This window comes from Rhinoderma darwinii, chromosome 12 (assembly GCF_050947455.1).
Source record: "Rhinoderma darwinii isolate aRhiDar2 chromosome 12, aRhiDar2.hap1, whole genome shotgun sequence".
NCBI classification, from domain to species: domain Eukaryota; kingdom Metazoa; phylum Chordata; class Amphibia; order Anura; family Rhinodermatidae; genus Rhinoderma; species Rhinoderma darwinii.
The window spans coordinates 74,064,136-74,079,256 of NC_134698.1; the positions used below are offsets into that span (position 1 = coordinate 74,064,136).

The 15,121-nt window shown below is 47.2% G+C and overlaps 1 protein-coding gene across 2 annotated transcripts; it reads right to left on the reverse strand.

The window, feature by feature from the left end:
- Window positions 1-272: 272 nt before the first annotated feature.
- CCNK (cyclin K) lies at window positions 273-15,103 on the reverse strand. Of its 2 annotated transcripts, none has more exons than XM_075844060.1 (11): window positions 14,971-15,103; window positions 14,038-14,258; window positions 8,892-8,973; window positions 8,681-8,812; window positions 7,383-7,488; window positions 6,664-6,721; window positions 5,966-6,135; window positions 5,103-5,329; window positions 3,325-3,358; window positions 1,688-1,759; window positions 273-1,432 (listed from the first exon to the last, which is right to left on the reverse strand). In XM_075844060.1, the coding sequence occupies exons 2-11, from the start codon at window positions 14,232-14,234 to the stop codon at window positions 816-818; spliced, it is 1,695 nt and encodes a 564-aa protein (XP_075700175.1). In that variant the 5' UTR covers window positions 14,235-14,258; window positions 14,971-15,103; the 3' UTR covers window positions 273-815. The 2 variants fall into 2 exon arrangements, with proteins under 2 accessions (XP_075700175.1, XP_075700174.1); XM_075844059.1 differs by having other exon boundaries at window positions 14,038-14,262; window positions 14,971-15,102.
- Between the last annotated feature and the right edge of the window lie 18 nt (window positions 15,104-15,121).

Consider the following 15,121-nt stretch of genomic DNA (forward strand, 5'->3'; position numbering starts at 1 on the left):
AGGTAGTACATGGTTCAGGGGGCCACGTACTGGAGATCGGTGTCAGCCGCCACTATTGCACATTTATGGTATATTTCTATAGATCTGCTATAAAGCTCCAAGATGGGGGAAAAAAACAAAAACTTTAATGGGTTAAATTGCTCTGCATTCAGAAACGTTTTATGACGGCCTGTAGTCAGGAGTCCTTTGGCTAAACATAAATTGAAGAATTACAAAGTATTAGGGAGTTCCCCGCAGTAGCGGTGTACACAGAAGTCGTCGGCGTCCAGACAAGACGAGGCAGATGTTCATTATTTTTTATTCTCGTATAACTAGGTGACAACTGAGCACTTACATTTAAACTTTCTTTTCACATTAAAAAAATATTTACAAGCATTTGTAAAACGTTCAAAATCTCATTCAAAATCAAGAAAAAAAAAAATATAGAAAAAAACAAGACGTCAAACGCAAAGCAAATGCGCTAATCTTTACGGTGACCGTTCGCGAAAACGATCTTTTTTTTCTCACTTTTGAGCTAGGCCAATATGGCCGTCAATATAAAGCCGGAAACGGGACTGGATTTCAACGCATCTGCTGGTCACAGAAAGGGGGGAGCTGCCAAATATTCGCCAGTCAGCAGGTCAATATACTGTATTATATCAGCCAGGCACATTGTAACGATACAAAAACATTCAATGCCACCTCACGTAATCCAGACTTGGCATTAAGGGACAGAGATTGTGACAAACGTTACATTTTCGTTAGGCGGAACGTATAACAGGACAGCCCGTCAATCAATCCTCTCCTTAAAAGTTCAGATATGTCGCTCTGCCGCGCTATCTCATCCAGGCGGCACGACCGAGCCCGGCACCAGGTGGCATGCCCGGCGGTGGAATAGGAGGAGGAACGGGAGGCTGACCTCCAGGTGGCACTGTTGGCGGGGGATAGGTAGTTGGTGGCAAACCAATACCTGGAGGTGGGTGATTGGGTAAATTATGGGTAGGGGGCAATCTAGGTGGAGGGAAGTTTGGATTGTAAGTAGGAGGAGGGTACACAGAATTAAGTGGAGGAAGGTTAGGAGGGGGGAATGAAGAAGGTGGCGGCAGTGGCACAGACGGTGGAGGATTAGGTGGATAGACTTGGAGATGGTATTGCATATGAGACGGAGGACCGTAGGCAGGCGGCATGTTCCCGTAAGATGGCGCTTCGGTCTTCATCATGGATTGGAGGCTCTGGTAGCCCTCCCCGGACATGTAAGAGTTGGTGGTTGACATCCCAGTGATGTAACTAGAAGGAGGTGGCGGCGGCGGCCGATGCGGTAGAGGCGGCGGCTGGTGAACCGCAGAAGGATGAGAAGGTGGAATTATCTGGAGCATGGTCAAGTCTGCCGACTCGGGGGCACTGACGGGATCTCCTTCCCCCGCCGCGAGAGCCGGAGCCACAGGTTTTCTCTCTATCAGCCAGAAATTAAAAGCCGTTGCAATTATTGAGGAATGGGGGAGGGGTGGGAGTTCTGATAATAAATGTAGGGATTGTTACTGAAGAAATTCCCTAATATACACAAAGTCAAAGAGCGCATCACACTGAAGAAAAGAAAAAAGTAGTAACCAAAAAAATAAATAAAATATAAAAATAAATAAATAAAAAAAAAGCAGATAAAAAGGAATCATCACCTGACAGACAAGGTACGATGGGTCTCCGGCCTTACCTGCGGGGGTGATAACAGGAGGTGGTGGAGGAAGCGGAGTCTCAACTTTAGGTATTTTAGTCAATGGTTGTTCTGGAAAACAAAAAAGTCAAAACTGGGAGGAGAAAACCCAAATTCTCAAAAGCAACAAATTATTATTCACCGGGTGATCAGTCATTGCACTGAGTAACATGTGGTGTTCCAGAAGAATATTACAACTGCTCATTTAAATTCGGGATTAGAACGGTTGGCGGCGCGGATCTAGCAGCAGGACACATTCGGCTCCTATAATGTAGAACCTATGTTTTGGCTATATGCTCATACACCCATCAGCCATAACATTAAAACCATCTGCCTAATATTGTGTAGCGCCCCTTGTCCCCCCCAAAACATCTCTGACCCGTCGGGACATGGACTCCTGTGGTATCTGGCACCAAGACGTCAGCAGCAGGTCCTTTCAAGGGGTTTTCCCATCTTGGACATTTATGACATATAGACAGGAAATGCCAAAGGAGTCAGATAGATGCGGGTCCCACCTCTCTCTAGAACGGGGCCCCCCTAACCCCCGTTCTAGCTTACTCGGCTCCGCTGCCTCCCGGCCACTTCCTAGCTAGATGGTCTGGAGTAACGGAAACAGCCAAGTGCTGAGCTACGCTGTTTCCTTAACTCCCATAGAAGTGAATGAGTGTTTCTGGAACTCGGTAGCTATGGAAACAGCGTAGCTCACCGTGCTACACTGTTTCCGTAACTCCCATCGAAGTGAATAGGAGTTATGGAAACAGCGTAGCCCAGTGAGCTCGGCTGTTTCTATAACCCTCAACTACCCAGGATGTGACCGGGAGGCAGCGGGAGTCGAGTAAGCTAGAACGGGTTTTAGGGGGCCCGGTTGTAGTTAGGTAGGTGTCCCAGAGGTGGGACCCACATCTCTTAGACTTTTATGGCATATCCTATGGATATGTCAATTGTCCAAGATTCGAAAACACCTTTAAGTCCTGTAAGTTGTCCTGCGGCCGCGCCGCCTCATATACATCAAGCTGCGATGCTCTGCGTGTTCTGACAAAGTTCTGCTTCAAGATTTGGCAGTTCACTTGCTGCCGGATATATCCCCCCTAACAGGCACCATTGTAACCAGATCATCAATGTTATTCACTTCTCCGGTCAGTGGTTTTTATGTCACGGCTGATCGGTGTACATCTCAATGTTGAATTTAATATGGCAGATTTATTAGGTCTGTCCTAAATATAGACAGGAAAGAACTAACCCAGGCCGGCAGAAATAGCGCCAAATTTATTATAGTGGCGCACGTTGTATGATAACATTGCTAGACACTTCCTCACAGCTGGCGTTTTTTTTCACCAGTATTTATCCCCATAAAAATTGCCACACGACCATAAATCTGGAAAATTTTACGCCTTTGCTTAGCCACTTCTCAAAAGAGTCTAGGAAGGTGCAAAAATATTTCTTAAACGCATTCAATTCGGGGCCCGCCATGTACAACACTTATATTGCCATTTGTGCAACAATTCCGACACGTTTTGCTTAGTAAATCTCCCCCACTGTTTCTGCAGATTTTTGGCGCAGAATCCACAACATCCGCTATGACCTAAAATCGATCACATAAATAAAACGCACAAACCTGGAATAAGGCAGAAACCTACCTTGCACTTTCCCCTCTTCTTTGGGTGACGTCGGCTGCAAAAGACAAACCATTAATGATCAATTCTAAATGTAGAAGTATTTACAGCAGTCTGTACTTTCCTATCCTGGACGCTACGCACTGCAAATGCACCATCAGTGAGATCCGTGAGGTCGCGCGGACAGCACATGGTACATCGGAGGACGGGTAGAGCAGTCAGTGGCATGCGTTTTTAATGGCGATTCCAGCCTAAATGGGTTATCCATCGCACACACTTACGGCCTATATACAGGATAGGTCAGGGTCAAGCAGCTCACACTGTGCTCTATGCATCACTCCCATAGACTTGAATGGAGAATAAGTGGCCACCTCTCGATTGAGCCTGCCGCCGCCTCCGCCCCCCCCCCCCGACTGACTGAAATACGGTCAGGGGACCACCGGTCTCACAAATGCAGGGACCCCCCAAACATTAATGCCATATTCTGTTTATTTGCAATAGGTGTGAGAAACGGGAATACCGCTTTAAATAGGCATTAAAAAGTGACCCACTGGCTTCTGATCTGTCAGGGATACCAGAATATTAAACTGGTGGGGGTCCGAGAGCTTAAAGGGGTTGACCCAAGATTAAATGTTTTCCCCCTAACCACAGGATAGGTGCTATGCTGATTGGTGGGGGTGCGACTGCTGGGGTCCTCACGATCACGCGAATGAGGGTCCCGTTCCGCCGAATACATAGAGTAGCAGGTAGAGCATGCGCACTGCCGCTGCATTCACGGTCTATGCCACTGTCGGTGATAGCCGACTGCAGTGCTGTGCCCTGCAATCTCCGGCAGCCCCAGACAGTGAGCGGATTGGTCGGACCCCCACCGATCAGCATGTTATCACCTGTCCTGTGGTTAGGGGATAACACTTAATCTTGGGATAACCCCTTTAACCCCCACTGCTAGAATGGAGGGTCTCCAGCAGATTTTCCAACATTGTGCCCATGTCAGATCTCTTCAGACAATGTTGACAGGACCGCTACAATATTAAATTGGACTATTATGAACACTCCTAAGCTGGTGATACACTTTAGATGGCTTGTTCGGCCAGGAGCTATTTCTCCCGACTTCTCCATACACGGTCGGCTCGGCTGAGCGTGCATGCGTTTTCCATAGGGAACAGGGAGAAAACCGCTGCCAAACTAATCTGGCAGCGTCTTCTCTACTAATGACAAAAAGAATCGGGCATGTGGAGATTCAACATCCCCGACATCTGCCGTGGGGGGGGGAGGCGGTCCGGACGTTGCCATCCACATTTAATGGTCGACCAGTTCCGTTGAACCCAGTAGTGTAGGACGACATACATCTAATGTGTATGACCAGCCTTAGGCGTCATGTACACGGCCGTGCCAGTAATCAATGCCTGTGATTGCGGGCACAGCCGGCCACAGACAGCCGCCCGCATTTTAAGCCCATGCTCCCACATAAAAGCATGGTCCATAAAAAGCAAAAGATAGGACATGACCTATCTTTTGCGGAGGCTTCCCGGACACCTTCCCGCACATATACAGGAGTGTGCCCGTGGACCATAGAAATGAATGGGTTCGTAATTGGAGCGCGATTACGGCCCGCAGTTACGGACTAATACTACGGTCGTGTGCATGGGGCCTTAGGCATGGAGAAGCGGACGTGGCTCCTTTTGTTCTAGCTATTGGTAGCTCGAGACCCCTCTGATGCAATCTTGTGGTATTTCTTTGTCAGATCAGAAGATAATTAAAGTGGCGTCCAAGTCTTTTAGACGATAACACAAAACACATACCAGGGGTCTCTTGGTTTGCTTCGGGGGGCTGGACTGTGGGGATGGTTTCTTAGTCTGCTGGGCTACCGGCGGCTGCGGGTCTTTTTGCTGCGTTGACGGAGAGTCAGAGCTTAGGGGCTGCACTGAAGCAATCTGTGCTTGGACTTGAGGGGATTGCTGCTGGGCCCCGTGGTGAGGCATTTGCTGTTTTCCTTGAGAATACAAGTCCAGAATCTGATGACAGATGTCTAATGAGAAAAAAGGTAACATTTTTATAACCTGATACAACACACCTTGGATCAACTTCTTTAATATCTGCAAAACTTCTAGGTATTTTAGGTACAAACACGACTATTTATGAATCCTTTACACAACATTACACTGATGCAAAACTGCATGAAGGCGCCCATGAGTGTAAAGTGCCAGGTGGCATATTTAAGGTATCTACCTTCATAAAATATGTGTATGGGAATGTAATATACATTTTTATATTAAAATTCAGGTTTATATCTGTATGTCTAAAGTGTGAGAACTGTCCAGCAGCAAAATGATTAATGCAGCACAGAGTATTTCAGGAGGCATGATAATTTTTTGGAAGGCAGAGGTTTACTTGTGATCATATTATGGACAATAGGACTGAATGGGGCAGTGTCTGAGGAGGTGAATACCCCTTCCAAGCAGCACAGAGTATTTCAAGTAAACAGTGTGCTACTATAATGGAAGGTTCATGCACTTCGATTAGTTAACACGTCTCCGAAGGGAACCATCAAATGATGACTGAAGTGGAAAACAAACAATGAATACGCGGTGCCGGTGCTTTTGGGCTCCATAGTGGTATCTGATTAACCTCACAGTGCGCTGCTTCTATTAGACGCCCCCCTTACCTTCAAGCACATCGACCGGCACGTCCTGGACAAACTGCTCCCACCACCGTCTGTACATGGGTTTTGAGGTCCATTCCTGTATCTCAAACTTGCACAATCGTCCGGCGAGATACATGACAGCTACCGCTATAATCTCCGGCTCCCACTGCAAGGACAGCGTAGTGCACAGGCTGCAGACAGAACGCAGATTATGCCGTAAAGCAAAAGACTGTAAAGTTACCCAGGGATCTTAAAGGGGTTTTCCAGTCCCATAGAATTGATGGCCTATCTTCGGGATAGGCCATCAATATCTGATCGGTTGGGGTCCAACTCCTGGCATCCCCGCCGATCAGCTGTTTTGAAGGGGCCGCAGCGCTCATAAGAGCACTGCTTTACCTTCATTTCCACGGCTCACGCTGAGTCGCGGGGACACTTGTAGCGGCGTTTCACAGTATTTACTTCAATGGGAAAAAGCTGTAATACTGGGAACTGCAGCTACAAGTGTGTCAGCGATTCACAATATGAGAAGATAAGAAATGAAGAGGAAGTAGTGCTTGTATGAGCGCCGCAGTCCCTTCTAAAACAGATGATCGCCAGGGGTGCCGGGAGTCGGAGCCCAACCGATCACATATTGATGGCCTATCCGGAGTACAGGACATCCATTTTATTGGACTGGAAAATCCCTTTAAAGGGTTTCTACCGATTAAAATCACATATACCTGTCATTAACAAACGTCCATGCCATCTGCACCAACTTCTGTATTTTATTCTTGTCTCCTAAACAAAAAAAAGAAACCATTAAAAATAAACATATAATATTACCTGCCTATATACAGGTCACATTATTCCTTATTACAGTTTTCAGCTGCTGCAGAACATCATTTTAAAAAAAGTCTGAGGGAATTTTCTCTCCACCACTAATTGAGATGAAAGGTCCTTACCCTTTTCATAATGGACTGCAGCATCTGATGTGTGAATTATGAGGTTCTGCAGCAGCTGGGGCAAATTACTGCACAATACACAATGCAGCTGCTGAAGAACCTCTTCCTAAAGAGCGGGAGCACTATATGCCAGTCAGTGGATGGAATAGGAGAAGAAACATCCTGTAAAAGTGATCTCTGACCCAATGCTTTTACATGGAGATAAGCAGCGCCTTTGTAGTGATGCTTATCTCTGTATAATTATCATCAGGTTCTGACATCAGAGTGTGATATTTATAGAAATATTTTTGCGGACATGTCAACGGAAAAATTTATATTGACTTATTTTATATAGGAATAACTATAGTTTGTATTATGGGGTGTGCGTGTCTTCGGTCTGCAGCGGATGCCTGTATTCTGCTATGCACAGGTACCTTGCATGTTCTTGATAGCGAATATATATAAATACATATATTATTTTTTTTTCCATTACATGACAGAACCCAGGGGCACATTACCTTTTAACTGTTTGGCGTATTTTAGTAGAAATTGATAGGGATGTTCCACTTGTAGATCAAATTTGATAGTTTGAAGAAGAATCCTCTCTAGGACCATAACTTCTTCCTACATATGAAAAAAAGAAATTAAAACATCACAGCTTGCATACATAGGACACTGAGATTTATGGATTTTATGAGGAATATCCTGCAGGACTGGACGCAGTCTCTGCCCCCAGTGGAGGTCGCCATCTTCTCAAAATAGGTTGCGTGTTTCCCCTAAGATCACCAGGAAAAATATAAAAAGTTTGAGTCAAGTACTTAAAGTGTAACTAAACGTTCAACAAACTTCTAACATTTCATAGTGACATGTCAGAAGTTTTGATTGGTGGGGGTCCGAGCACTAAGACCCCCACCAATCGGTAAAACGAAGCACCAGAAGCTCAGCCGCTTTGTGTCTGTTCGGCTTTTTCCGGAAATCAATTTATCGGAGTACAGACTCAAAATAAAGTCTATGAGCCCGCACTCCGATACCTCGGCTTTCCGAAAAAAGCCAAACAGAAACTAAGCGGCTGAGCGCTCACACGGGCACTTCTGCCGCTTAGTTTTAGTGATTGGTGGGGGTCTCAGTGCTCGGACACACACCAATCAAAACTTCTGACGCGTTACTATGACATGCCAGAAGTTTGTTGAACATTTAGTTACCCTATAAAAATTCTTTCCCGCTATATCGTGGTTATAGCCATTTCTGGAAATACTTGCTGACAACTAATAAAAGGTTGTCGTCACAGCTCTGCACAGGGGATGTTACTCAGATTCCCAAAATACAGAGTGACAAATCTGTGATGTACCCATTAACCCGGCATAACGAGGCATATTTCCCAAATTAGGAGGCTGGGAAATCTGGGTGAGAATCTATGTGGTATCACATTGTTATAGCCATTGGACGATGCGATCACATGACATCAGCATGTAAACTATACAGCCGTGGTTTGCAGTGGCGGGCAGCAGGAGAAATTTTAATAAACGCCTAGGAGTAAGTTGGTTACCCTGACACTGCAGGTACTGTGACTCTGTTCCCTTCACTGGCCAGCCTCAGCCCTTTCTACAGATCTATCCCCCACTCTGTAAATTATGTTATATGATATATCCTAGCACAGTGGTCTACAACCTACAGCTCTCAAGCCATGCTGGGAGTTGTAGTTTCCCAACAGCTGGAGACCTCGGTGGGAAAACCCTTTAAAAACTAAATTGGGTAGCCCATTGGTTGTTTTACTGTTCCAATCCTGGCCGTGAACTCTGTTACTCAGTTTCCTCACCTTTGGATCATCTCCAAACTGTCCAAACTGCACATCATTTAACAAGCTACGGGCCGTCTTTATGATGTCTTTACATTTTTTAGGCGTTTCTTCTACCTTGCCGGCCAGAAAAAGACAACAAGCGCCTGTCACCTGTAAGAAATACAACACAGATGTCATCTCTGAACAACAGGACACATTCAGAAGCCAGTGCAGAAAATACTGAGCTTACATATCTGGCAAACTGTTTGAATGAATGGAACATGTAGAACCTGTGAAAATATATAATTCCGGTGGCAAGTGTGTCATAGTGTCTGAGGGAAGAGTTAAGGAAAATGGTAAATTCAGTCAAAAAGATCAGTCAGCTCCCCTGTGTGGTGTAGTATAGAGGAGCTGTTAGCTCTCCTGTGTGGTGTAGTATAGAGGAGCTGTCAGTTCTCCTGTGTGGTGTAGAATAGAGGAGCGGTCAGCTCTCCTGTGTGGTGTAGTATAGAGGAGCTGTCAGCTCTCCTGTGTGGTGTAGTATAGAGGAGCTGTCAGTTCTCCTGTGTGGTGTAGAATAGAGGAGCGGTCAGCTCTCCTGTGTGGTGTAGTATAGAGGAGCTGTCAGCTCTCCTGTGTGGTGTAGTATAGAGTATCTGTCAGCTCTCCTGTGTGGTGTAGTATAGAGGAGCGGTCAGCTCTCCTGTGCGGTGTAGTATAGAGGAGCGGTCAGCTCTCCTGTGCGGTGTAGTATAGAGGAGCGGTCAGCTCTCCTGTGCGGTGTAGTATAGAGGAGCGGTCAGCTCTCCTGTGTGGTGTAGTATAGAGGAGCGGTCAGCTCTCCTGTGTGGTGTAGTATAGAGGAGCGGTCAGCTCTCCTGTGTGGTGTAGTATAGAGGAGCTGTCAGCTCTCCTGTGTGGTGTAGTATAGAGGAGCGGTCAGCTCTCCTGTGTGGTGTAGTATAGAGGAGCGGTCAGCTCTCCTGTGTGGTGTAGTATAGAGGAGCTGTCAGCTCTCCTGTGTGGTGTAGTATAGAGGAGCTGTCAGCTCTCCTGTGTGGTGTAGTATAGAGGAGCTGTCAGTTCTCCTGTGTGGTGTAGTATAGAGGAGCTGTCAGTTCTCCTGTGTGGTGTAGTATAGAGGATCTGTCAGTTCTCCTGTATGGTGTAGTATAGAGGATCTGTCAGTTCTCCTGTATGGTGTAGTATAGAGGATCTGTCAGCTCTCCTGTGTGGTGTAGTATAGAGGATCTGTCAGTTCTCCTGTGTGGTGTAGTATAGAGGAGCTGTCAGCTCTCCTGTGTGGTGTAGTATAGAGGATCTGTCAGTTCTCCTGTGTGGTGTAGTATAGAGGAGCTGTCAGTTCTCCTGTGTGGTGTAGTATAGAGGATCTGTCAGTTCTCCTGTATGGTGTAGTATAGAGGATCTGTCAGCTCTCCTGTGTGGTGTAGTATAGAGGAGCTGTCAGCTCTCCTGTGTGGTGTAGTATAGAGGAGCTGTCGGCTCTCCTGTGTGGTGTAGTATAGAGGATCTGTCGGCTATCCTGTGTGGTGTAGTATAGAGGATCTGTCAGCTCTCCTGTGTGGTGTAGTAAAGAGGATCTGTCGGCTCTCATGTGTGGTGTAGTATAGAGGAGAAGTCGGTTCTCCTGTGTGGTGTAGTATAGAGGAGCTGTCGGCTCTCCTGTGTGGTGTAGTATAGAGGAGCTGTCAGCTCTCCTGTGTGGTGTAGTATAGAGGATCTGTCAGCTCTCCTGTGTGGTGTAGTAAAGAGGATCTGTCGGCTCTCCTGTGTGGTGTAGTATAGAGGAGCTGTCGGTTCTCCTGTGTGGTGTAGTATAGAGGAGCTGTCAGCTCTCCTGTGTGGTGTAATATAGAGGATCTGTCAGCTCTCCTGTGTGGTGTAGTATAGAGGAGCTGTCAGCTCTCCTGTGTGGTGTAGTATAGATTAGCTGTCAGTTCTCCTGTGTGGTGTAGTATAGAGGAGCGGTCAACTCTCCTGTGTGGTGTAGTATAGAGGAGCGGTCAGCTCTCCTGTGTGGTGTAGTATAGAGGAGCGGTCAGCTCTCCTGTGTGGTGTAGTATAGAGGAGCTGTCAGCTCTCCTGTGTGGTGTAGTATAGAGGAGCTGTCAGCTCTCCTGTGTGGTGTAGTATAGAGGAGCTGTCAGCTCTCCTGTGTGGTGTAGTATAGAGGAGCTGTCAGCTCTCCTGTGTGGTGTAGTATAGAGGAGCTGTCAGCTCTCCTGTGTGGTGTAGTATAGAGGAGCTGTCAGCTCTCCTGTGTGGTGTAGTATAGAGGAGCTGTCAGCTCTCCTGTGTGGTGTAGTATAGAGGAGCTGTCAGCTCTCCTGTGTGGTGTAGTATAGAGGAGCTGTCAGCTCACCTGTGTGGTGTAGTATAGAGGAGCTGTCAGCTCACCTGTGTGGTGTAGTATAGAGGAGCTGTCAGCTCTCCTGTGTGGTGTAGTATAGAGGATCTGTCAGCTCTCCTGTGTGGTGTAGTATAGAGGAGCTGTCAGCTCTCCTGTGTGGTGTAGTATAGAGGAGCTGTCAGCTCTCCAGTGTGGTGTAGTATAGAGGAGCGGTCAGCTCTCCTGTGTGGTGTAGTATAGAGGATATGTCAGCTCACCTGTGTGGTGTAGTATAGAGGATCTGTCAGCTCTCCTGTGTGGTGTAGTATAGAGGTTCTGTCAGCTCTCCTATGTGGTGTAGTATAGAGGAACTGTCAGTTCTGTGTGGTGTAGTATAGAGGATCCGTCAGCTCTCCTGTGTGGTGTAGTATAGAGGAGCTGTCAGCTCTCCTGTGTGGTGTAGTATAGAGGAGCTGTCGGTTCTCCTGTGTGGTGTAGTATAGAGGAGCTGTCGGCTCTCCTGTGTGGTGTAGTATAGAGGAGCTGTCAGCTCTCCTGTGTGGTGTAGTATAGAGGAGCTGTCAGCTCTCCTCCCTGGTGTAGTATAGAGGACCTCTCAGCTCTCCTGTGTGGTGTAGTATAGAGGATCTGTCAGCTCTCCTGTGTGGTGTAGTATAGAGGAGCTGTCGGCTCTCCTGTGTGGTGTAGTATAGAGGAGCTGTCGGCTCTCCTGTGTGGTGTAGTATAGAGGAGCTGTCGGTTCTCCTGTGTGGTGTAGTATAGAGGAGCTGTCGGCTCTCCTGTGTGGTGTAGTATAGATGAGCTGTCAGCTCTCCTGTGTGGTGTAGTATAGAGGAGCTGTCAGCTCTCCTCCCTGGTGTAGTATAGAGGACCTCTCAGCTCTGCTGTGTGGTGTAGTATAGAGGATCTGTCAGCTCTCCTGTGTGGTGTAGTATAGAGGAGCTGTCGGCTCTCCTGTGTGGTGTAGTATAGAGGATCTGTCGGCTATCCTGTGTGGTGTAGTATAGAGGATCTGTCTGTTCTCCTGTGTGGTGTAGTATAGAGGAGCTGTCGGCTCTCTTGTGTGGGGTAGTATAGAGGAGCTGTCGGCTCTCCTGTGTGGTGTAGTATAGAGGAGCTGTCGGTTCTCATGTGTGGTGTAGTATAGATGAGCTGTCAGTTCTCCTGTGTGGTGTAGTATAGAGGAGCTGTCAGCTCTCCTGTGTGGTGTAGTATAGAGGAGCTGTCGATTCTCCTGTGTGGTGTAGTATAGAGGAGCTGTCGGCTCTCCTGTGTGGTGTAGTATAGATGAGCTGTCAGTTCTCCTGTGTGATGTAGTATAGAGGATCTGTCAGTTCTCCTGTGTAGCATAGAGGATCAGTCCGCTCTCCTGTGTGGTGTAATATAGAGGAGCTGTCAGCTCTCCTGTGTGGTGTAGTATAGAGGAGCTGTCGGTTCTCATGTGTGGTGTAGTATAGATGAGCTGTCAGTTCTCCTGTGTGATGTAGTATAGAGGAGCTGTCCGCTCTCCTGTGTGGTGTAGTATAGAGGAGCTGTCCGCTCTCCTGTGTGGTGTAGTATAGAGGAGCTGTCCGCTCTCCTGTGTGGTGTAGTATAGAGGAGCTGTCGATTCTCCTGTGTGGTGTAGTATAGAGGAGCTGTCAGCTCTCCTGTGTGGTGTAGTATAGAGGAGCTGTCAGCTCTCCTGTGTGGTGTAGTATAGAGGAGCTGTCAGCTCTCCTGTGTGGTGTAGTATAGAGGAGCTGTCAGCTCTCCTGTGTGGTGTAGTATAGAGGAGCTGTCAGCTCTCCTGTGTGGTGTAGTATAGAGGAGCTGTCGGCTCTCCTGTGTGGTGTAGTATAGAGGAGCTGTCGGCTCTCCTGTGTGGTGTAGTATAGAGGAGCTGTCGGCTCTCCTGTGTGGTGTAGTATAGAGGAGCTGTCGGCTCTCCTGTGTGGTGTAGTATAGAGGAGCTGTCGGCTCTCCTGTGTGGTGTAGTATAGAGGAGCTGTCGGCTCTCCTGTGTGGTGTAGTATAGAGGAGCTGTCGGCTCTCCTGTGTGGTGTAGTATAGAGGAGCTGTCGGCTCTCCTGTGTGGTGTAGTATAGAGGAGCTGTCGGCTCTCCTGTGTGGTGTAGTAGAGGATCTGTCTGTTCTCCTGTGTGGTGTAGTATAGAGGATCTGTCGGTTCTCCTGTGTGGTGTAGTATAGATGAGCTGTCGGTTCTCCTGTGTGGTGTAGTATAGAGGATCTGTCGGTTCTCCTGTGTGGGGTAGTATAGAGGATCTGTCAGCTCTCCTGTGTGGTGTAGTATAGAGGAGCTGTCGGCTCTCCTGTGTGGGGTAGTATAGAGGAGCTGTCGGCTCTCCTGTGTGGTGTAGTATAGAGGAGCTGTCAGCTCTCCTGTGTGGTGTAGTATAGAGGAACGGTCAGCTCTCCTGTGTGGTGTAGTAAATACCTGTATTCCCCATGCAATAACAATTCTGAAACGGGTTCTTAGAATTGTACATTGTGCCGTTCCTTTGTTATTCCTCCTGGAAAAGTATGAATAAGTTGACAAGGGCTACCACTCCCTGATCAATGGGGCATGTCACTGACGCTTTCCAATCAGTGCTAATCAGACTCCACGGACTGCATACAATACTTGTGGGTTGGTGATCATTATTTAGTTCATGTTTTGGTTACGTATAAACAGTATTTAGTCGCCCCACGTGTAGTCAGAAAGTCAGGGAGTATAGAAGGCAACAGTAAAAGAATTTAAACTATTATGTATTAGCAGCCAGCAGTGATTTTAAAGCGATTGACCACTTTGGACAGTCATTCCATTAGAGGGGTCACCCGACAAGACGTTGATCTCAGGGGGTTCTGCTGGGACCCCCAGAGATCAGCTGTAACGAAACCTGGCAGTAAGTGTTCAGTTTCCCTGCAGCGCCAGCACAGGGGAAATAAAGCATTACACAGTGCCCGCTGAAATCAGTAGGCTATCTGTAATACATGAACAGAGTATGATCAGAAAACCCTAACTAGTTGTTGTACAAAAGGATACAATCCGAGTCTCGTCCCGACATCAAATATGAACCTCGCTCCTTCACGTCTGTATCGGGCTTCCGTGGCGGGATCCAGGCCTTCCTGCTGAGAGGGGGTGTGCGCCAGATCCTTCTTGTCCCAATACCAACATGGCTTAGAGTGGTCCAGAGCACCGGATGCCACCGAGGGGCTGGAATTTTCCTTATTTTCCTTCATTGCTGACACTTCCAAGCATTAAAACTACCTGAAAAGTAAAAAGGTAAGTTATGAAGCTTATACAACGTAGATTAAAAAAAAAAAAAAGGCTACAACTTTCTAATATGTGTTTTGTTTAAATTCCTCATTGGTCTGTTTGCTTTCAGTGAATGGAAGCATTCTTGAAAACCTGTCCTGACAGTTTGTTACATTGGAGAAGATTTAGTTTGTACTGCACTAGAATGGGTTTTCAGCCCCGGAGGTAAACAAAAAGGTTTCCCATCATGGACAGCAAGCAGAGATGTGAGGAATTTTATAATACAAAACGGTGAGGAATTTTATAATACAATGATCAATATTTATATCAATCCTGAGAACCCTATGAATGATATAGCAGGGTCAGGCTGGGCAAAACTTGGCAGCAAGGTCACGTGGGAAGACATTTACTTTTGAAGTTTGGGAAACTTGAACTACAAGTACCAGCATGCCACGGGTTATGGCTCCCAGCGCATTGTGGCACTTGTAGTTGCACCCCAGTGAACCGCTTCTCTCGTGACTGGCACTATGGGCAGATATACCGTGAAATGTAAGTAAAGAGCGGATAATGGAGCGGCATGAATGGAACGAGCGGTAGTATGAGGAGCTGAGTGAGTGCTATTATCATGGCGGAATGGTGCCAAAGGCTACCGTGACTAAAATGAATGACTATGTCGCCGCAGAGATTTCAGCGCAAGGCGTTATAACCCTAACGACTCACCCGCAGCACCCGACTCTGTACACTACGCGGCTTCCGTAGTAAGACGGAGAAACTACGAGCGCAGCACTACGCCGGCCGCCATCTTGGAACAGAATGTGCGACGTGACGTCATCACCGGTGGACACGCCTCTTCTGTACTCTCTAAAAAGGA

What these genes read in the sequence shown, in the direction of transcription:
- CCNK (XM_075844060.1), bottom strand. Translation starts at nt 14,234, where the DNA reads ATGAAGGAAAATAAGGAAAATTCCAGCCCCTCGGTGGCATCCGGTGCT. An exon ending in TGGACGTTTGTTAATGACAG is followed by an intron (nt 6,136 to 6,663) that starts GTATATGTGATT and finishes TTCTGTCTGCAG; the next exon opens with CCTGTGCACTACGCTGTCCT. An exon ending in AGAAGAGGGGAAAGTGCAAG is followed by an intron (nt 1,760 to 3,324) that starts GTAGGTTTCTGC and finishes TTTGTTTTCCAG; the next exon opens with AACAACCATTGACTAAAATA.